The sequence below is a fragment of the Erinaceus europaeus genome, chromosome 1 (assembly GCF_950295315.1).
Source record: "Erinaceus europaeus chromosome 1, mEriEur2.1, whole genome shotgun sequence".
In the NCBI taxonomy this organism is placed as follows: domain Eukaryota; kingdom Metazoa; phylum Chordata; class Mammalia; order Eulipotyphla; family Erinaceidae; genus Erinaceus; species Erinaceus europaeus.
In genome coordinates this window covers 96,709,594-96,732,383 of record NC_080162.1, presented here as the reverse complement: position 1 = coordinate 96,732,383, position 22,790 = coordinate 96,709,594, and the positions used below count along the sequence as shown (strand labels likewise).

Below are 22,790 nucleotides of genomic sequence, written 5' to 3'. Positions count from 1 at the left end.
CAGAACAAAATCCTGGCTCCTGGCAACCAATGGGGGCCCAGTGACCTGACAGGCTGGGGACAGTGAAGAGTTTCAACACAGCACAAGCCAACTCTCACCAAACAACTGGAGCACTGAGTCTCTTGGGCAAATCATGCATCACCATTTCATGAACCATGGAAGAGAACAGTCACCATCAGATAGAACCAACCTCAGCTTGTCCAGCCCTGAGTCCACAGAGGAGAGCCTGGGCATTCACTGGCACGGTGGGTTAAAAGAAAGGGCAGAGGTTGAAGCCATGTGTATTCCCTGGGAAATAAGTCCTGGAATAGAAAATGTAGATGTTATGTGAGCCCCCTAAATACTGTTTCCATAAGGTCACATTGACTATAAAACTGACTGTGATCATTGTGAGTGTATGTTTTAATTTCAAGAGATACAAAGATGAAATTATTAAATATTAATAAATACGTATTTTAATGTGCAGTGGAAATACCAGAATTGATGTGTCAATTCTGTGATTTAAGTAGTGACAGAATGGTTTTATAATACATTGACTCGAATAAATGTAGAACATAAATTTGAAGATGGTTACATAGTGATCTTCATATGGATCTGGGGGCTGAGTGTCTCACACAAAGTCTGGCTCTCTCAGTCATTAAAACTCTGTGCCTCAGTTAAACTTTCTGTGCCTTTTAAGTAGAAATCAAATAACACAAATGCCTGAAGGGAAGATAGGATTGGATGGCTTCACTAAAACCCTCCCTGTGAGCTTTTTGTTGTTATTATTATTGGTTGTCATTGGTGCTAAGAGAGAACATTTTTAGATGGAAAGACAGACAGGGAGAGGGAAAGATAACACACCAAAACTTCCCCTAGTGCAGTAAGGGCCTGACTGAAACCTGAATGCTGTACATGACCAAACAGGTACAGTAGCCCAGGGAGGAAGGAGCTTGCCAACTCTGAGTTGCTTTTATTATTATTATTATTAATTAATTTATTTATTTCCTTTTTGTTGTCCCCCTTTTTTAGTGTAGTTGTAGTTATTGTGGTTGTTATTGATGTCATCGTTGGATAGGACAGAGAGAAATGGAGAGAGGAGGGGAAGACAGAAGGGGAAAGAAAGACATCTGCAGACCTGCTTCACCACCTGTGAAGTGACTCCCCTGCAAGTGGGGAGCCGGGGGCTTGAACCGGGATCCTCATGCCAGTCCTTGCACTTTGTGCCTTGCACCACATGTGCTTAACCCGCTGCGCTATTGCCCAACTCCCATCTGAGTTGCTTTTTATATTGACTTTACTGTGCTGTATTTGCACCCACAAGCAACACCACTTTTTAAGTGTGCATTATTAAAGATTATGACATTTGCATAGCCGCCACCACAATCACAATACAAAACTTTTAAAAAAAATTCCCGGCAAGGTTATCACTGGGGCTCCAGGCAAGCACTAGGAACCCACCACTCCTGATGGTCATTTTTTCCATTTATTTGTTTATTTTTTCACTCATTTTCTGACCCCTTCTTTCCATGTGTATTGGATTTAATACCTTAAGAACATAGCACAAAATGTTTGCCCTGTTTGATAAGATAGAGAGAAACTGAAAGGGGTGGCTGAAATAGCGAGAGAGAAAGAGAGACATCTTCAGACCTGCCTCACTGCTCATGAAGTGTCCCTCCTGGAGCTGGGAATTGGGGGATCGAACTTGGATCTTTGCACATGGTAACATGTGCACTCAAGTAATGCGCCACCACCCGGTCCCCCATGATACAGAACTTTTTCATCACCCTCAGAACCCAGCCCCCATCTCCCAATGCTGCTGGTAATCCTTGATCTATTCTATCTCCCTCTAGTTTTACCTTAATTCTAGAGAACCATCTAGTAGAATCATATATCTTTTCAACCCAACTTTTTTTTTTTAAGTTTTTTTCTTTTTATTGGGAAGTTAATGGATTACAGTGCAGTTGTTAACACATGGGTAAAATTTTTCTTTTTTTAAAATTTTTTAAATTTAATTTTTATTTGTTATTGGATAGAGACAGAGAAATCAAGAGAGGAGAGGAAGACTGAGAGCGGGAGAGAAAGATAGACACCTGCAGACCTGCTTCACCGCCTGTGAAGCGATCAACCCAACTTCTTTCATTAGTAGAGATTAAACCATATTCTGCGAGTATCAGTAGTTCATTCCTCTTTATCACTGAATAGGATTATGTCATACAGATATATATATTACATATGTTCTGATGTATCACAGGTGATACATAAACTGATGTGCCCACTTTTTGGTTTGTTTGTTTGCATTTCTTTTTTATTAGTGAATTAATAGTGATTTACAAAATTATAATAATGGTATAATTTAGTATCATTCCCATCACCAGAGTTCAGTATCCTCCAACAGAAACTGCAATAGTTCTCCCAAAGTCACAGATATGAGTTAACCATATATATCATTTTTATTCACTTCTATGGTCCTGCCTTCACTTCCCTTGTAAATCACATCTACACCTATTACTACTTTTGAGTGTCCTTCTTTTTCCTCTTCTCTCTGAGATAAGCTAAATAGTGTTTAACTTCCTCTGGTATTTTCCTGATTCACTTCTCTTTCAGTGATTGTATAAAAACAAAGATTCCTGGTGACACAAATTTTGGGTCCCAATAGAACCAGGATTCAGAGCCCTGTGATCATCTTTCCTCTGTCATCCCCCCCCCCCCACCCCTGGAGTATGGACCAAAATTCTTTTGGGGGTTCAGAAGGAAGGAGTTCTGGCTTCTGTATTACTTCTTCCCTAGATATGGATGTTGATCCATGCCCCCAGCCTGTTTCTACTTTCCCTAGTAGGTTAAGGCTCTGGAGAGGTGAGGTTCTGGGACACACTGATGAAGTCAATTGATTTTTTTTGATGTTAGGTTTTTGATAACTGCATCCATATATTATTGATCCCCATTCATCACCTATAGATTCATGCCTACATATCACTTCATTCTTATCACATACAGATTTATAACATATTCATTTATACAGTTTGATCCTTACTGCTCCACACCAGACTGGCATTATTTTCATTACTGACAATAATTATTGCCACCAGGGTTATTGCTGGAGCTTGGGGCTTGGTGGTGCAGGTACGAGGAATCCACTGCTCCCAGTGGTCATCTTTAATTTTTTTCTTTATATTTGATAGTGCAAAGAGAAATTGAGAAGGGAAGGGGAGATAGAGAGGGAGAGAGAAAGATAGACACCTTCAGACCTGCTTCACAGGTTAAGAGCCAGGAGGTAAAGAGGGTGGGGATTCAAACTCTGGTCCTTGTGCATAGTATTATGTATTCTTAAGTGGGTGGGTCACTGCCCAGCCTCGTATGTCCCAGTTTTATAAAGAAGTTCAAGGGGTTGGTAACTACTTAAGGTGTTACAGTTGTTTATCACCAGACTAGGAGAAATTAATAATTTGGGGATTTCTAGACCCATCTTGCAAACATCAAAAAGCTACCAGTTGAAAGTGGGATAATTGAAAAGTGTGAAACCACCCGAGAAGACCAGAGAGAACAGAGTGAGAGGCGGCAGCACTTCTGGTCAGGCATCCTGTCAAGGGCAATTAATTTGCCTCATAACTAAGCCCTTACTCTGTGACCTTTGAGGGAGTTTCTTGGTGAGGGGGACACTAATGAAAATGTACTACGTTTCAGGGATCCTTAAGAGAGAGCAGTCATCTCCGCAACCAGGACCGGCCCTTCCCCATGAAGATGACCTCTTCTTCATTCCCAGGTCTCGGGGGATGCTGAGCTGGAGCAGCTCTCCAACATCCGAGTCATCCTCTGAGTATCAGTCCTATTCCCAGTATCAGTCTTGCTATTCTCATGCAAATGAGGATGAGAATGCCTCCCAGGAAAATGTATGTGCCTTCTATACCCATGTCAAGACTGTGAAGGGTGTGGCAGTGGCCTGGGAGACTGAGGAGGGTTTTGGGCCTGTGAGCAGGAAGCCTCGTATTCACGAAGCAGAGTTCGTCAAGAGACAGAGGAAGAAAGGCTCCTCCTTTGAGGTGGCTTCCAACACCGATCTGCGCTGGGAGTTGGAAGCCAGCAAGAATGACTATCGCTCGGAGCTGGAGGACACAGAGCCTGGGCCGTTGGATTGGTGCCTGCAGGAGCCCTGCAACCCCCCTGACTGGTTGGTGACTACCAACTATGGGCTGCGCTGCGTGGCCTGCTGCCGGGTCTTCCCCACGCTGGAGGCACTGCTGCAACATGCCCAGTATGGCATCCAAGAGGGCTTCAGCTGCCAGATCTTTTTTGAGGAGATGCTGGAGAGAAGGCGAGCCCAGGTCCTAGAGGAGAACCAGGAGAAAGAACAGAACCCTCCACACAGCAGTGCTTTACCTAAGTCCCAAGGCACAGTGCAGTGGGCACAGCAGGAGAAGCAGTAAGCTGGAGGTGATGTGCCCAGCCCTGCTCTCACTTCCCGCACCTGTACCTTGTTGCTTCTTCCCCTGGCCAGCAGGACAGGCACCACCAGCATCAGGGAGAGAGGGGTTCCTGGAAGGAAGTGAGTAGAGTGTAGAGCTGGGAGGGCTGTGAGAGGGGAACAGGGAGAACACTTTCAAAGGGCACAGAATTTCAACCAGAGTTCCCTTCAAAACCTGAAATCAAAGAGAGGTGGGTCTTTAGCATTTCTGATGGATGAAAGATCTGAAATTCCCAAGCATGTGGCCACAGAATTTCTATTTTTTTTTTTTCTGGTGAATCAAGCAGGTCTTGACTCACAGGAGAGCCTACTGCAGATGAAACCTCAGCTCTATTTTTATTTTTATTGTTAGGAACCCATCATATGCCCTAATTCTATGTCTTATTTAGTGGGATTAAACTTGAAAAACTCTAAACTTATGCCAGTGACTCATTGAGTGAATCACATTATTAGGAAATTGCCAGGTTCAAAGGTTACAGGATAGAGAAGTGTATGTGTTCAAGGCATATTCGGGGTGGAGATCCTGAGTACCTCGGATGGGTAGAGTTATATTGGGGTAGGGTCTGGGGGACTGCGGGGAGGAGGTTGAACGGGTTTTCTAGGGAGACTCTTTAGATCTTAGCAGGAGCGAGTGGTGGACACAGTGGTTGGCAGAGGAATCTTAGGAGAAATATTAGTTGTGTGTGCACGTGTGTTCTAGTGTGTGAAATTATGGGAGTGTCGTGTGTGTGTGTGTGTGTGTGTGTGTGTGTGTGTGTCTTTATACAGGTCTACAAGCTAGAAGGGACAGTTAGGAAATGATCAGTTCAAATGCTAATGACACATCCAAATAGAGGTGTTGAGTGGGAAGTGGTTTATGGTTCTGAAAGCAGAAGACAAGTCTGGATTGGAAATGTAAATTGGGAAATGAACAGAGCATAGGTGACACCATATTTAAAACTGCAATAGTAGGTGCTTGAAGTTAACTAGTGAGAGAGAAGGCAGTTAGAAAGAATGTGGCCTGAGGAGGAAGGAGAAAAGGGATGGATATGCATTTCTCAGGCATTTTCTTCAACATTAGAAAGCAAAAATAGATGGCCAATGACTCTGATCAGAGCAGTCCTCAGCTTTGAGGGCCAGAGGTCAGCCAGAAACCAGTCAGTAGTGAACATAGGACAAAGCATGTCGACATGCAAGACTTGCATACATGAGGCTCCAGGTTTGATTCCTGTCACTGCATATACAGGAGTGGTTCTCTGATCTTGCTGTCTTTCAGATAATCAGTCAGCACTGTTTTGTGCCTGGGGAAGTAGGTGCACATGTGTGAGGCCCTGGGTACTGTTTAGGTCACTCTCATCCTCTTTCTCTCCTAGAATAAATATATAAATCTTTTAAAAGAATAAAAAAGACACACCACTGAAGATAAAATTAGACAATTCTGATGGCACCTTTATTTAAAACAGTATGATAATTGTAGTGGGATAAAAACCAACTATAAAATTGTAGAGATGGCAAGACCAAGTCCACAGGATGATGAGAATGACCCAGTAGAAAAGAAAGACTAAAGCAAGGCAGAAATGGGGGCATCTAAGGAGAGGAGTCAGGTGTGTACAGAGCTATATCCTGAATAGCATATATTAAGTTTATCTCTTCTGTCAGAGAAGATCTTTGTGGATTTCCAGATAAGATGGGACCTGCTTTGAAGTGGTCTCCTGAAGGAGGAGAAAAAAAATCCAGTTTCTTTTCCTCTAAGGGCAGTGTATTTTATGTGTTAAATTCTTGAAGTTCTAAAGGCCAAGCATTGCTCTGAGTACTTTGTCTTGCAGTGCTTTCCGCAGTCCAGTGAGGTAGGTCCTGTTTCACTGATGAGTAAGTTAAGACCTTGGTAAGGTCAAAGAGATATTGTATAGTAGAGTTAGCTTCACACCCAGGCAGCTTGCCTCAGGAGTCTATGCTCTAAGTATCACACCAAGAAGCCAAGTTTTAACACAAGGACAGATGCAGGTATTTAGAAAAGCAAACATGTCAACTCTACAGGCTGTATTTTTCTTAGATTAAGTAGCACCAGCTGGAGATCAGGGGAAAGATGATGGGTGTTCAGGACAAATGAAAGATGACAACAGCTTTGGGTAAGCAAAGTTTGAATGTAGAGGGAAACTTTAGCTGACATAGAGAAAGAAAGGGAGGAAGTGAAACTTTTTCATATGCAAATAAATTTTAGTTTTTCCAAGTAATTTTTTAAAATTTTCATTTATCAAATGGAAATATTGATAAGACCAGAGGATAAGAGGGGTAAAATTCCACACAATTTCCACCATCAGAACTTTGCATCCCACCCCCTCCTTTGATAGCTTTCTTATTCTTTATCCTGCCAATGCCTGGTGAGGAAGCAATTACAGAAACCAGACCTTACACCTTCTGCACCACATAATGATTCTGGGTCCATACTCCCAGAGGAAAACTGATCTTAAAGTAGTTCCATTAAAATGTGATTTTTGTGGTTCAAACACATCAATCTTCAGATACTTAAGACCTCTGCCAAATCAGATATATCTCAGGGAGAGTAATGGTTGAGGGGACTACAAACATGTTAGAGCTTCAACTGTTTCAAACTCTTTATTTTCCCAAACCACAGAAATAGTTAAACTTCATTTTATGAAACGTATAGAAACTTAAAAACAAAGTCTGACAAAGATGGTACTAAAAAAATAATATATCAATCCCAGTTCTAAATCCCAAATTTAACAGTATAAAAAGAGTAACTCACCATGATTAAGTTTCAGCTATCTCAAAACTGTAAAGGTTTTAGTAACTAAAAGTTACTAAATTGGGGTCAGGTGGTAGCGCAGCAGGTTAAATGCACTTGGCGCAAAGCGCAAGGACCGTGTTATGATCTGGTTTGAGCCCTGACTCCCCACCTGCAAAGGAGTCACTTGACAGGCAGTGAAGCAGGTCTACAGGTGTCTCTCTTTCTCTCCCCCTCTCTGTCTTTCCCTCCTCTCTCCTATCCAACAATGATGACATCATCAACAACAATATAACTATAACAACAATAAAAACAAGGGCAACAAAAAGGAAAATAAATAATAAAAAGTCACTAAATCTAGTGATACTTCACACTGAAAGATCTTATGATTATGTCAATGACATTAAAGGACACGTAATATTAAAAAATAACCCCATGCATTTGTTATTTTTTTTTTCTAGGGAGGATCTCAAGAAAATTCAGCAGGGAAAGGGATAACCTTTTTAGCAAATGGTGATGGGACAACAGTATCTGTATGATAAATAGTAAGGTTGGATTCCTATCTCAAGTTGTGTATAAACATGAACTCAAAATGAAACAGATCAGGACCAGGTGGTGGCACATCTGGTTGAGCATACACATTACCATGTATAAAAATCCAGGTTCAAATGCAGTCCTCATCTGTCCGTAGGAGGGAAGCTTTAAAAGTGGTGAAGCAATGCTGCAGGTATCTGTCTGTCTGTCTCTCTCTCCTCCCCTTCTCACTAAATTTCTCTATTTCTATCCAAAATTAATAATAAATCTTTCACAAAAATAAAAAAACTTAAATGTAAGAAAACTATAATAATATTAGAAGAAAAGATAGTCATATAATTTTTTTTACCTTATGTAAAAATTATGCAGAAATATGACACAAAAAGTACAATGGATAACATGACACACACAAAATACAGAACTTAAATTTCACAAGGTTAAAAAAATTTTGTTGATACAGAGTTCTGGTGGTGGGAATTGTACCCCTCTTATCCTATGGTCTTGTCAGTGTTTCCATGTTATAAATAAATACAATAAAATAAAGTTTTGTTTTCAAAGAACATTATCTATCTACAAGTGAAATGTGGTTATAAAGTGAGAGAAAATACTTGCATTCACATATTTCCTAAACATTTACTATCTAGAATATTTAAATATATGAACACTATATAAAATATAGTGAAATATAGCATACTGAATTGTATGCTACGAGAGGATCGATTTTATGGCATGTGAATTATACCCAACAGGAAAATTCACCATGTAAAATATTCCCATTATAAACTTCTTAGAAACAAAGAATAGGAATTGTTTTCAGATGATATAGGATATTAAATAAATAGTAGAAATCTACAGGTGTTTCCATTGAAATAAGGTAAAATATGACATCATTTTCATCATTATTCTGAAAGCTATAATTAAATGAGATATGAAATTAAAATATTATTATATTATAGCCAGAAAATTATTTTCAGAAAATTCTAATATACATAACTTGAAAACTCACAAGGTAAATAATGTAAATAGAAAAGGTGGTAATAAAAGATTGAGATATAAGATGAATGTGAAAGTTTTTCTTGTGTATTACGCATGAATGAGTTATAAATATTTCACTCATTATATATTCATAGAAATAGTTCAATACAATGAAATGGCAAAGTGATTCTAAGTGTTGAAATTTTTTCTGTAATTTGTCGTTTTAAAGTTTTCTGTATTGAAAAAAATATGAACTTTTTATCATTAAAAGACAAAGTGTTTAGTTAAGCACTACATCAGATTAAAACTTACATTGAGGACCTACCCTACTCACAGGTTGTGGTTTACAAATCATAATTTGGAAACCCTCATTCTTAATCTTTTGTCCTTCTGGCTTACATTAACTTTGATTTAAGAGTATTTCATAATGTATAAGAACCCAGCCAACATGAAATAGTCAAATTACAAAGTTTTTTTTGTGGTATGTCCTTAATATAAAGGTTGACATTTGCAAAAGGAGTTGAGTCGGGGAAGGTGGAGAGAGAGGGTGAGAGAAATCTTGGGAAAGAACTATGGTGGGAACATGAGAAAGGATAAAGTGAAGATGGGAAAGAAACCAAGATCATGCTAATTGGGCTCTGAGTGAAGATCACAGATAGGTGAAGGGAAGAAGAAGAAAGAAGAAAAAGAAAAATTTTTTAATTCCTTTTTTGTTCTTTTTACTAGTGATTGAATAATGATCAACAAGATTGTGAGACAAGAGAGATACAATTCCCACCACCAGAGTTCCATGTCCCAACCCCTCCATTGAAAGCTTCCCTATTTTTTATCCCTCTGGGAGTATGGACCCAAGGTCATTGTGGGGTGCAGAATGTGGAAGGTCTGGCTTCTGTAATTGCTTCCCCGATGAACATGAGCATTGACAGGTCGGTCCATACTCCCAGCCTGTCTCTCTCTCTCCCTAGTGAGGCAGAGCTCTGAGGAAGTGTGGCTCCAGGACACATCAGTGAGGTTGCCTGGATATGGCCAGTTTCAAGTGCAATCAACTGAATAGGAAACATGACATCACAGAGGGGTTCAGGTAGGAGACTGGTGGAGGAGACAAATGTCTCATAAGATAGATGAATCTTGACCAACCATTCATTCCTTAGAAGCCATATGTACAGTGCTCTGTAATGGATGTTGTTATGGTTTGAATTGTGTCATTCTAGATTGGTATACTCAAGTCCTCACCTCTGATACTTCAGAATATAGCTATATTTGGAGATAGACTCCTTAAAGAAGTAGTTGCCTTTTAGCTTAATTTAATTTACCTTTTAAGAAGTAAATGAATTTCATTAAAGTGACTCAATCTATTATGACTGTGTCCTTTATTTTACTTTATTTTTTATTTGATTAAAAAATGAAACCCATCTTTTGTTTATTATTGGATAGAGACAGGGAGAAACTGAAAAGGAAGGGGGAGATAGAGAGGGAAAGAGCAGCACAGCTCACCACTCATAAAGTTTCCCTCTGCAGGTGGGGACCAGGGGCTTGAACCCAATTCAATGCACAAATGTAATATGTGCTCTTAACCAGGTGCACCACTGCTTGTCTCCCTGACTGTGTCCTTATAAGAAAAAAATTAAGGCATAGTCACACACAAGAGGAAGACCATATGTAGACATAGGAAGAAGACTGCCAAGACTTCATGCCTCAGAAGAAACCTATTCTCTCATACCTTGATCTAAAACTAACCTCTGACCTCCAGTATGAGGCAACAGGTATCTCTGATTAAGCTGCTTAATCTGCAATATCTTATTATAGCAGTTCAGTCAAGTGAATACAGAAGTTAAGAAGCATCTTTGGTTTTGATTTCTGAGTATTTCTGCGCCCAGCTCCTTAAAAGAACAAGCCTACATAAGTGCTGAACAGTGTTTTCTGATTTATACCAGGAACCAGTGACTGGCATTTAACAAATAGGCCTTAAGCACTTGGAGTGCTGTAGATAGATTTTAGAGTTTTTGTAGGAGGCATCTGGTGTTAGAACACACGAGAGCATGAGAATCAGTTAAGGGGACACAGTTAGCTTCTCTTTGATTCTCTACTGTCTCTAATGCTTCTCTTCCCAGTGAGAATGATCTGAAGACACCATGGGAAAATGAGTTGAGCACAGGGATGATGTGCTGGATGTGCTGAACTGTAGGGGAGAGAGAGAGAGGAGGTTCATGAAAATGCTGTGTCTGGCACAAGGGGGTCAGACTCCGTGTGTGTATGTGCATCAGCGTGCACACACACTTGCTCTAAGTGGGATCGGGTGTATATATGTGTATGTGCTGTGTGCTGTTCTGCACTGGACCATCCTCTGTAAATTTGGGAGCAGAACGCAAGGGCTTGGGAGAAATGGGGGAAGGACTTCATGTTGAGGTTTTGCTCCAGAACTTCTACAGTCCACACTTCCAGGAACTGCCAACTGAGGCCTAGGAGGAGTAAGAATTCCCCTTGGCAGTGCTTTGCAAATTTGAACACCACACTTTCAAAAGAAAAAGAAAATTAATTTTTTTTTATTGATTTACTAGAGATTGACAAGACCTTAGGGTAAGAGGGGTACAATTCCACACAATTCCCACCACCAGAGTTCTGCATCCCATCCCATTCTTTGGAAACTTTCCTATTTTTTTCTCCCTCTGGGAGCATGGACCCAGGATCATTATGGATGCAAAAGGTGGAAAGACTGGCTTCTGTAACTGCTTCTAAAAGATTCTTATAGAGTATGTACTGAACTTTGTTATTGCTGCTTAACAATTTCACACATTCAAATTTTATATGCTTTTAACTATACAACTGAAATGATTTTATAAATTAAATATGAACAATTACAACAGCAATTAAACTAAAGTTGACAACATTAAATTTATGTGATTATTAAGTGTAGTGTTTATACAATCAAGTTTGCTTCTAAGTGACTATGGGACAAACATTGAGGCAAATTCTTCTGGGGCTCCTCAGCCCTCACTGTCAAACGCTGATCTGACCCAAAACTCTGGTCATTATAGACTTATAAGGTCACACCTCTTGAGGTTACCCCAAATTCTAACCTAAATGCAAATAGGGTCACAGGAGTTAGTTGCCACTGGATATATGAGCTTATTCAGGTAATGTGCATTGCTTTTTTTTTCTTCCAGGTTTTCAGAAAGTTCTGAGAATTCTATTAGAGATTGTGGAGAGCTCTGAGCTTGCTAGATGGGGCTATTGTTTGAGAAACACAACCTGGGAGCATTATGTAGAACATTTCTTTTTTTTTTTTCTTTTATTTATTTATTTATTTTTTTCCCTCCAGGGTTATTGCTGGGCTCGGTGCCTGCACCATGAATCCACCGCTCCTGGAGGCCATTTTCCCCCCTTTTTGTTGCCCTAGTTGTTGCAGCCTCGTTGCGGTTATTATTGCCATCGTTGATGTTGCTTTGTTGTTGGATAGGACAGAGAGAAATGGAGAGAGGAGGGGAAGACAGAGAGAGGGGGAGAGAAAGATAGACACCTGCTCTCACTCACCACTTTTCCCATATCAAGGGCCTGGCCTCAGGCAGGAAAGACACACAAGTGACAGATAGCCAGTGCTTGACTTGGGGGAAATCTACCCAGACACAACTGGTTTTCTTGGTCCTAAGAGCACGTGTGTACAGCGCTCTTCCCTCTAAATCTCAGTTTCCTCATCTGTGAAATGGGAGCAGTGAACAGGAGACTGTTGAAGAAAAGCAATGCTGCCTATGTGTCCTTGGGGGTGTTTGGGGGTGGGGGCGCTCTGCTCCCTGCTCTGCAGCAGGAACCCGACAGCCAGGGCCCGGCGGGGGCGGGCCGCGGGAGGGGCGGGCCTGGGCCTGGGGCTGGGGGCGGGAGCGGGGAGGGCTGGTCCGAGGCGAGGTCGGGCTGGCGGGCGGTGGTGCTGCTCTTCACCCAGCCAGGCGGCGGCGGGGAGATGAGGCTCCTGGCGCTGGCAGCGGCGTTGCTGATGGCCCGCACTCCCAGCCGGGGTAAGCGAGGCGGCGGGGCCAGGCAGTGGGGCTGAGCGACCCCAGGACCCCAGGTGGGGCTAGGGCAGTCGGAGGCCGGGGCTCGGCTTGGTCCTGACCTGGAGGCCCTACCACCTCCGAGCTGCTGCGCTGTCCCTGTGGCCACGGGGTTTGGATGCGCCACCCCCCAACCCCTACCCCGCGCGCGCTCCCCGGGGACGCGGGGCAAAAGCGGCTACTGCACCCCCTCCCCGAGAACCTCCCAGAACAACCCAAGCTGGAAAGAACCAGCCTTAGCTGTTGGTTGGTTTTCTTTTTTTCGCCACAACAGTCCGGACACACAACTCTTGGCAAGTTAGTCCGGGAGCGAGTTCCCTGTAGCTGTCTTTGGAGAGTTCCTCGGAAGACCCGGTAGGGTTGACAGGGACTGGATCAGCCCCTGCAGGCAGCTGGACACTGGCGCTTGTTCGTGGGCGTTTGGTGTGACCAGGCCTGGTGAGATAGGGTATCCGGGGCTGGAAGAAGTAGAGCTCTTTGCTCAAGTACCGGGTCCTAGTGGCAGCCTCTCTGCCTTCACTGCTGGCTTTCCCTTGGTGCTTCTGTTCTGCCAAATTGCTGGACACTTTTCTCTCTTTATTCCCCACAGTGCTGTACTCCGGCCTCAGCTCATATGTTTTTGGGTACCTGTTGGATCAAGAATAAAGCCACATTCTATTTTGATCCCAACATTTCTATGAGGTGTGTTTTGCACACCTCAACTCACTTAGGCTGGCAGTAACTTCTCAGAGAGGTGCTATGATGAACCCATCTTATAGATGAGAACGTCAAGAGATACCCATGAATTGACGAGGTGCCTAAGTCACAAGGCTTGCAGCCAATGACACTGGGATTTGAATCTGGGAAGGCTCACTTTAGACTCTGTGCTTACTCTAGTTAAGCTGGCTTGCCACTGTTTTTGGAAATCAGGTAACTGATGTTCCGAGTTAAGTAATTTTCCAAGAATGACTGAACAAGTGGCAAGGCTGACTTTGGAGCCAGTATAGATGAATGGTCTGGGGAGAAATTCACCTATTTCATTTCCCTTTGGGTACCAGGGTGGCAGAGTGTCCAATGAGTTTGACACTGGCACTGTTGGAAATGGTCATCTCACAGCACTCACTATCTTGGGCTGTTAGTGACCACTGACATGCGGCTTGCATTGGGACAGATGAGGCAGGCCAGCTCTGCTGCCTCTGTGGAGTAGCCCCAGCCTAAGCACTCAGGGAGGTCAGTGCTTTCCTCCCCTATGATCCATGGCCTCCTTGTGACTCTGCTAGAGAGGCTTCTCCCAGAAAGTGGCTTTTAGGCCATCAAAGGCACTCTCACTTTTCCAAAAGACTTCAGGATCCTTGAAAAAAAACAGGAGTTCCACAACTTGTAGAGTTGTCCCTGACTGTGTCCAAGGCCAAGGTCAGATAAGAATGACAGCTTTTGCTAGAGCAGCACTCACTCTGTGCCACCACTGTGCTAGGTCACCAGGACTCCCCAAGACTCCTCGAAAAGTCTAGACTCTGACATTAAAAAATTTTTTTTAATTTATAAAATGGAAACACTGACAGGACCATAAGATAAGAGGGGTACAATTCCACACAATTCCCACCACAGAACTACATATCCCATCCCCCTCCATTGATAGCTTCCCTATTCTTTATCCCTCTGGGAGTATGGACCCATCATTATGGAGTGAAGAAGGTGGAAGGTCTGGCTTCTGTAATTTCTTCCCCACTGAACATGGGCATTGGCAGGTCTATCTATACTCCCAGCCCGTCTATGACATTTTTTCCCCTTTTGTTGCCTTTGTTGATTTTATCATTGTTGTGGTTGTTGTGGGTATTATCGTGGTTGTTGTTGGATAGGACAGAGAGAAATGGAGAGAGGAGAGGGAGACAGAGATGGGGAGAGAAAGATAGGTACCTGCAGACCTGCTTCGGCACTTGTGGAGCAACACCCCTGCAGGTGGGGAGCTGGGGGTTCGAACCGGGATCCTTAGGCCGGTCCTTGTGCTTCACGCCATGTGCGCTTAACCCACTGCACTACTGCCCAACTCCGCCTATGACATTTTTATACCTTTTGGGATTGAGGGTGAAGTAGGGCCTTAGTGGTCAACCGATTCTACCTCTCATTTTATAGAAAAGTAAACTGAGGAGCAGAGTATTTACTAAAATCCAGGCTATAGTCCAGAGTGATGGTTGAGAATTCTCTGATTAGTTTGGCTGGAAATCCATCATTGCTGTGTTTGAACTTGAACAAGGAGCTTAGCTTCTCAGGGCCTTACCCTGCTTGTTTGTAAAATGGGGCTAAGCATAGTATGAGGATAAGTTGACAATAAATAAATAAATAAATAAATAAATAAATAAATACTTTTTTTAGTGAGCCAGGAGGTGGCATGGTGACTAGATTCTTTGGCTTTAAGAGCAAGGTGTGTATGTTTTGTCATTCAGACTGAGACTCAGGGACACAAGTCTGGATTCTCATCAGCTGCCTCCACATCTTGGTGTTGCCCTGTTTCCCACTGTCATGATTTCCACCGCTGTTTTCTCTGTTGAGCCACCTGGGGCCTGACGCTGATGATGGGGTAGAAAGGTGCAATTCTCGGGCCGGGCAGTAGCACAGTGGGTTAAGCGCACATGGCGTGAAGCGCAAGGACTGGCATAAAGATCCCGGTTCGAGCCCCCAGTTCCCCACCTGCAGGGTGGGTCACTTCACAGGCGGTGAAGCAGATCTTCAGGTGTCTATCTTTCTCTCCCCTTCTCTATCTTCCCCTCCTCTCTCGATTTCTCTCTGTCTTATTCAACAACAACAATAATAATAACAACAATGATAAACAACAAGGGCAACAAAAAGGGGAAAAATTGTCCTCCAGGAGCAGTGCAGGCACCGAGCCCCAGCAATAAACATAGAGGCAAAAAAAAAAAAAATGGTGCAGTTCTCTCCCCCCTCATGTCTAAACATCAGTTGAGCTGACAGGTGCCAGGCACAGGGCTATCTACCTGCATGACTCTTAGAAGCACACCAGTTGTGTTGGATGAGGGCTCACACTTAATGTCCTCATTTTATCTTAATTCCAAATTCTGTCAGGTTCCAAGATACTGGGAGTTAACTCTTCATGAGGTGAATCTTGGAGGGTGAAGGCTCTATGCTACAGTCCATAATAAGGGCCTTTTAGCACTTCTGGTGGGAGAAACATGTTTCAGTCATTTGTTTGAGGAGAGAGAGCCAAATAAAGACAAAAGAGTATACTGGGAAAGAGAAAAAGGAGGGTACCCCTTAGGGAGATGGTACAGTCATTCTCTTTCATGGGAGCTGCTAACTCCTGGCCTGAGCTGCAGAAGTGGAAGGGTTACTTTGCTTCCAGGATGGAATCTGGCCTCCCATGGGGACTGAGCACTTGGCACATTCTCCTGGTTTCAGTCACTGTAAATAATCCCTCACTCACACAGCGTTAATAGGAGAAGACTGGGGTGTGGGGTCCCGACTGCTGCATTCTCATCCTACCCATATTGTTTCAATTTCCTGCCTTCCCTGCTCTTCTTGACTCCAATGAGGACCCCTCAGGGCCGGGGTGGAGCTGGACTTCGATTCTGAAAGCCAGCTGTTACCTCTCTGCTGCTCTCTGCCTCTAGAATTTCTGGACAGCTGTCAGAGTGGGGTCAGTTTGGTGGTCCGGCTTTATCAGTGCTTATGAGGGAACACTCAGCATGAAGGGCAGGGGGAGGGGGCCTGCAGACAGGGCCTCAACGGTGAGGAGGAAGCACTCAGACTGATTAAATATGACAGATGTAAAGGCGCTCAGCGGGTGGGTGAGACACAGTGGAGATGGTAGGGACAGTTTTTCCTCTATTTCCCAACGGAAGTGAATCCTGTGCTCAGACTCCTAGAGAGTATGTGCTCTCCTAAGTAAGTTGCCTGTTGATCGGTGCTCCCCAATGCTTGGCTGGCTTTCTCCTTTGTCACTGTAGACAAAGGAAACCTCAATCTTAGCCACAGCATCCAGCCAAGCCTCAACTTTTTCCTCCTGAATTTACTGCCACATATTTTAATTTTGATACTTTTATTTTAATACTTTTTTTAAATGAGAAAATGAGAGAGACATTATAATCCAGTGAGAAAGCTACACACATTAAAAAAAAAAAAAAGAGAGAGACCAGGGCATTGATTACCTATGGCTTATGATGGTGCCGTAGATTGAACTTGGGACATCTGAGCAGCAGGCATGAAAGTCTTTTGCTTAACCATTGTGCTATCTCCCTAGGCCCTTCCACATAGTCTCATAAGTAATCATATGACTGGCATGGTTTGGTAAATGAAGTAACCACCCCCAAAGATGCCCCTGTCCTCATCTCTATAACCTCTTGGACTGTATTATATGTCAAAATATGCTAAGTCATTCAGTTAAGCATCTTGGAGTATCCCGGTGGACCTGGCTTCTAAGAGATAAGAGATATTTTTTGAAAACTGACCTACACCCCTACACAGGCTATCTTCGAAGGCATTCCGTTTATCAGATCAATAGTGGACACTGTGCCAAGAAGATACTTCAGCAATAGATTACAAGATTTGCACCCATGGGGCCCCAAGTTTGATTCCTGCTACCTCATATTGCTAGAGCTGAGTGGGACCCTGACTTCTCTCTTGCAAAAAAAAAAGTTAAAATTATATTTAAAAATTGTGGAAATCATACTAAAGGATGATCTTATTACATGAAATGTCATAATGAGGAATATTCTCAATGTGGCATATCTCACTTCCCAGTGTTTCACAGTTTCCTTCTAGTAAATGGATCAGATCATTCTTCACCTACTTTTCCTTTCCCTTCTAGATTACCTGCTCTGCTGACCAGGGCTTAAAACTTTGGTGCCTCGCACACCATGCCTGGCACACCCATGTCCCTTCATGAGATAAGGTGGCACCTTGGGGCTAAACGCTGTTGTTTTGTTCCTGGGATACCTGTGTTTGCAGGGGAGTAGGCAGGGCTTGGTGATCTCTGCACTTGTGCCTTAGGCAGCACAGGGGTGTACATGTGGGACCTGGTGAGAGCACAGTCCTGCTTGGAGAAGGTCTGGGTATTCTTTGTAAGCATCCCCAGTGATCTCTCTTTGCCAGAGGAAAGCTTACCCGGTCTGGGATTCTGAAGCATGCTTTGGGTTGCTGGGAGAGTCACCTGCCTCTATTCCTGAACTTGTTCATTCTTCTTCTTCTTTTTAAAAAATATTTATTTATTCCCTTTTGTTGTCCTTGTTGTTTTTTTATTGTTGTAGTTATTGTTGTTATTGATGTCATCATTGCTGGATAGGACAGAGAGAAATGGAGAGAGGAGGGGAAGATAGAGGGGAGAGAGAAAGATAGACACCTGCAGACTTGCTTCACCATTTGTGAAGCAACGTCCCTGCATGCGGGGAGCTGGGGGCTCGAACTGGGTTCCTTATGCCGGCTACCACCTAACTCCGAACTTGTTCATACTTTATTCTCTTACTTTAAGACCATAAAGTATGGCCACCATCATTATTGCTTGGGCTCAGTGCCTGCAAGAGAACACTGTTTCCAGCAGTCATTTTAATTTTTCTTTCTCCCTCCTTCCTTGCCTCTTTCTTTCTTCCTTTCCTTTCTTTTCTTCCTTCCTTTCCTTTCCTGGATAGAGGCAGATTGAGAGGCATGAAGGAGATAGGGGGAGAGAGAGACCAAGTGTGTGTGTGTGTGTGTGTGAGAGAGAGAGAGACACTTGCAACACTGTTTAATCACTCATGAAGCTTCCCCCATGCAGATGGGGACTGGGAATTTGAACCCAGGTCCTTGTGGGTGGCAAAATGTGTGTTCTACTGGGTGCACCATTATGCAGACTCAAGAGAGTAGACTTTAAAAGAAATTCCTAAATTCCAAATATTTATGTGAAAACTCCCAACATTTAAAAGGTAGTATCTAATTAAAGTCTAAAAATATCATAAGGATGAGATCATCTTGTAGATGAGGACTTACGAGCCCACAGAGGCCACCTCCTTCCAAGGAAGGTTCCTTTAAGGCAGGAATTGTCCTTGGAGGGATCTGAGGCAGCCTCCCTCTCAGGCTTTGTACATCATCCTGCTTCTGAAGATGAAACACCCCTGCCCCTTCTACCACCCCACCCCCTCATGTGTCTACTTGGGGAATGACTGTGCTTTGCTCATTTTCCTTTTTTCTTTGCAGAGGTCTGTGGAGCCCTCAATGTCACCGTGTCCCCAGGCCCTGTGGTTGATTACCAGGAAGGGGAAAATGCCACCCTGCTCTGCCACGTCTCCCAGAAGAGGAGGAAGGACAGTTTGCTGGCCGTACGCTGGTTCTTTTCTCGCCCTGACTCCCAGGAGGCTTTGATGGTTAAGATGACCAAGCTCAGACTGGTGCAGTACTATGGGAATTTCAGCCGCAGCGCCTATAGACAGAGACTGCGCCTCCTGGAGGAGAGGCGGGGGGTACTCTACGCCCTCTCTGTTTTGACCCTCAAGCCAGCAGATCAAGGGCATTATGCCTGCAAAGTGCAGGAGATCAGCAAGCACAGGAATAAGTGGACATCCTGGTCCAATGGGTCCTCAGCAACAGAAATGAGAGGTAAGGAAGCATCTGTTTTCTAGGGCAAAGTGGTGGGGAAGGATAGGCCAGTACTTTCTCTCAGCTCAAGCTCCCAGAATATCTCTGCTGGGGTAGAATACATAGTTCTAGTTTCTAGAGACCATGTTCATTGAGCCAGAATATGAGGATGAAGAGGGTGTGTCCTACAGACACAAAAGCCTATGAAAGAGGAGCAAGCTGCCCCAGGGAAGCCTTTCATAACTGAAAGATGGACAGGACATGTGATTTCCTCCAACTCAGGTCTGTGTAGCTTTAGAGCTCTGGCTGGATGAGCTTTAGAACTATTGAGAAGTCTTCAAGTTTCCAAACTTTAGAGCAGGATAGGCTGGTGCCTCTGATCTGTCACTCAGAGGAAGGGATCCAAGTATCAGACATCAGCTCATTGAGAAATCCACCCTAGTGTGGGCAAAGGTCCAGAGGTAACCCTATTCCCCCAGACAGGTAGACAACGGCTATATTCTAGAACATGGCTGCCAAGTGAGTGTCATATTTGTGGCTTATCATTTTATCACCAATATTCTGTTCAGAAAAACTCATAATTTTAGTAAGACTTACTGGTAAGCACTGAAATTGTATCCTTGATGATTATCAGCTTGAATGTGGTCTGCCCCCAAATTAAAAGGCTCACAAAGTAAAGCTCATGACCCCAAGTATGAAAAAGACGATAACATTCATCTATATATGTAAATTATTTTAAAATACTTTTATTTATTGGATAGAGATGAAGAGACATTGAAAGGGAAGGGGAGAATAGAGAAGGAGAGAGACACCTGCAGTACTGGTTCAATGCTCATAAAGCTTCTCCTATTGCAGATGGAGACTGAGGCCTTGAACTCAGCTCCTTGGGTACTGTAATTATGTGCTCTCAACTGAGTGTGCCACTACCCAGCCTTGAAAAGGTATTCTTTAAAAATTTTATTTATTTATTGATTATTGGATATAGGCAGAGAGAAATTGAGGCAGGGGAGATAGAGAGGGAAAGAGAGAGAGAGAGAGACACCTGTAGCCCTGTTTCACCATTCATGAAGCTTTCCCCCTGCAGGTGCGAACCAGAGGCTTGAACCTAGTCTTTGTGAACTCTAATGTGTGCGCTTAACCAGGTGTGCCACCACTTGGCTCAGAAAAGTTTATTTTTTAAAACTTTATATGAATAAGGTACTTGTAGAAGTAAATAATTGATGTGGACAGTCTTTAAGTAGTTCAAATTTATTTGTCTTTGGACTTTGTTTACTGTACTGGTCTTAAGCACAGAATGATTTATTCTCTGAAGGGTTCTACAGTTTTAATTTGAATTAAACAAATTAATTCAAGAAAGCAGAAGACTCTTGGTATAAATATGTATTTTGGCACAGTAAAAAGATGAATGCTTCAGATAACCTAAGGCTGAAAAGGGACCCATTCTAAATATCAATTGGCTTTTAAACTTAAGATCTTATATATGCAATTTTTGCATTTATTTATTTTAATTATTATTATTGCCATCTGGGTTATTACTGAGGCTCAGTGCCTGCATGAATCCTCAACTCCTAGGTGGCCTTTTTTCTTTCCTCTAGGTAAAGAATAAGAGACAGAGTGAGAGGGAAAGAGAGTCCTGAAGGCATTCCCAGGTGATGGCCAAGAGCTCAAACCCAGATCCTATGATAGTGTGTGCACACTGTACTGGGTGGGCCCGCTTTTTGTTTTTCTGTTACTGTTTATTCTAATGCCACACATTCAGTCTTGTGGCAGTAACAATTCTCTGACAAACAACAGATTAAAAAGTTTGCCTATACCCATCCAGTCCATCATTTAATAGGAGCCTCTGTTCATCAGTGGAGATGAGTTCCTTCAAGAATATAAAGTACTTGCTTCTAAAACCTGAAATGGTTTATAAGACTTTATTAGAAGTAAAAGTCCCTTTTCTCCTATTCTTTCTCTCTCTTCCCTTCTATTTTGTTTTCCTTCTGCACCCTTCCCCTGTTTTTCTCTCACTTCTCAAAATCCCTTTTCTCTTCTCTTTCATTCATTGTTCATCTTGTTTCTTCCTCTCCTCTTCCCACCTTCCTTCACTGCCCCCCCATGCCTCTCTTTTCCTTTGTTGCTGTATGTCTATCTTGTCTTCTTTCCTTCACACACTTCTCTCAACTCTCACCTCACTGTGGTTCTCACCTCACTGTGGTTCTCACCTCACAGCAAAGCTAAGCCTCTCTTGCTGTGACAGCTCTACCTCAGAACCTCTGGGTAGGATTGTGATTGAAAAACTTAGGAAACAGTGACCAGAACTTCTAGAACACTCCACATAGGCTTCCAAGAGACTATATGGAGGAGATTAAGACCCAAGTAGACCCAAGTGAATGTTCTAAAAGCAGACTGACTTGTTTAGGTTGGAGCATGTTCGCCCCAGACTGGAAGGAGCATGTGGAGACTTGGCTGGCTGTACTTCCTGGCCAAGGTGGAGGCCAGGCCTGGGGATCCAGCCTCCTAGGGCATCTTTCCCAAGGTCCTTTGCCCTGTTCCATTCAAGGGGCCCTTTCTCCCTAAATCTCCACCTCATGTTAATAATTGTTATATGAAAAGCAAAAATAAGTAGTACAGTGAACAGATGTGTTTGGGTTGGAATATTAATGAGGAACTCTGGGAGGTGTTTCTAGAGTGAGAACCTAGTTAGGTCTCTTGGCCTCCTTTTTTCTTCTGTGCTCACTTTTTCTCCTTTCTGCAGACTTCTCCAGCCATCCCTAGGAGAGGGGAACTTTCCTTAGAAATTCTTTCTAGCACAACCCCTGCCCCGCTGTCCTTCATAATGCACTCTAGCATTCTCCTTGTAGTGTTCTTAGTATGAGATAAAATTGCTTTTCTTTACACTGTAAACTCCAAGAAAGGCAGATGCATGGCTTCTTCTTATCTCACTGTTACAAATGGAGGCTGGCTGCTGGATACATTTAAGAAATGGTTCCTGGTACAGAGCAACTGTTACTGGAGTATTTATTTTTTACCCTGATTTCCATAGGTTGGTTGTTGTCTATTGTAAAAATCATATAGTTCAATGAGGAAGAAAAAAACACGGAGAAAAACTGAATGGTTTTAAAGAAGAAAATAAAATGGCTTATATTATCTCCACGCAGGCATAACTTAAGACTTCAGCATAAATTCTCTTTTATTTTTTCCATACAAAAGTCAAACCTAGTTTCAGCATTGCTGTAAAGACTGTGTTGTGACTGACTTTCCCACATTACTAAATAGTGCACATATTTTCCATGTCATTGAATGTGCTCTTAAAAATTTTTTGGGGGGGGATCTGGGTGGTAGTACAGCGGGTTAAGCGCAGGTGGCGAGAAGCTCAAGGACCTGCATAAGGATCCCGGTTCAAGCCCCCGGCTCCCCACCTGCAGGGGAGTCGCTTCACAGGCTGTCAAGCAGGTCTGCAGGTGTCTGTCTTTCTCTCTACCTCTCTGTCTTCCCCTCCTCTCTCCATTTCTCTCTGTCCTAACAATGACAACATCAATAACAA

The 22,790-nt window shown here is 43.0% G+C and overlaps 2 protein-coding genes across 3 annotated transcripts in view; both read left to right on the top strand.

Annotated features, from left to right (window-relative positions):
• On the top strand, positions 1-4,860 carry FAM170B (family with sequence similarity 170 member B). The gene is made up of 2 exons (XM_007526503.2): positions 1-245; positions 3,664-4,860. Exons 1-2 carry the CDS (start codon positions 134-136, stop codon positions 4,401-4,403), a joined length of 852 nt encoding a protein of 283 aa, XP_007526565.1. The 5' UTR covers positions 1-133; the 3' UTR covers positions 4,404-4,860.
• Positions 4,861-12,533: 7,673 nt separating this feature from the next.
• The window catches only part of VSTM4 (V-set and transmembrane domain containing 4), a 106,454-nt gene continuing 96,197 nt past the window's right edge, over positions 12,534-22,790 (top strand). For both annotated transcript variants that reach the window (XM_060191366.1, XM_007526480.3), the window contains exons 1-2: positions 12,534-12,685; positions 18,884-19,282. In XM_060191366.1, the coding sequence (XP_060047349.1) occupies positions 12,631-12,685; positions 18,884-19,282 (454 nt within the window). In that variant the 5' untranslated portion in view covers positions 12,534-12,630. The remainder of the gene's footprint in view (positions 12,686-18,883; positions 19,283-22,790) is intronic.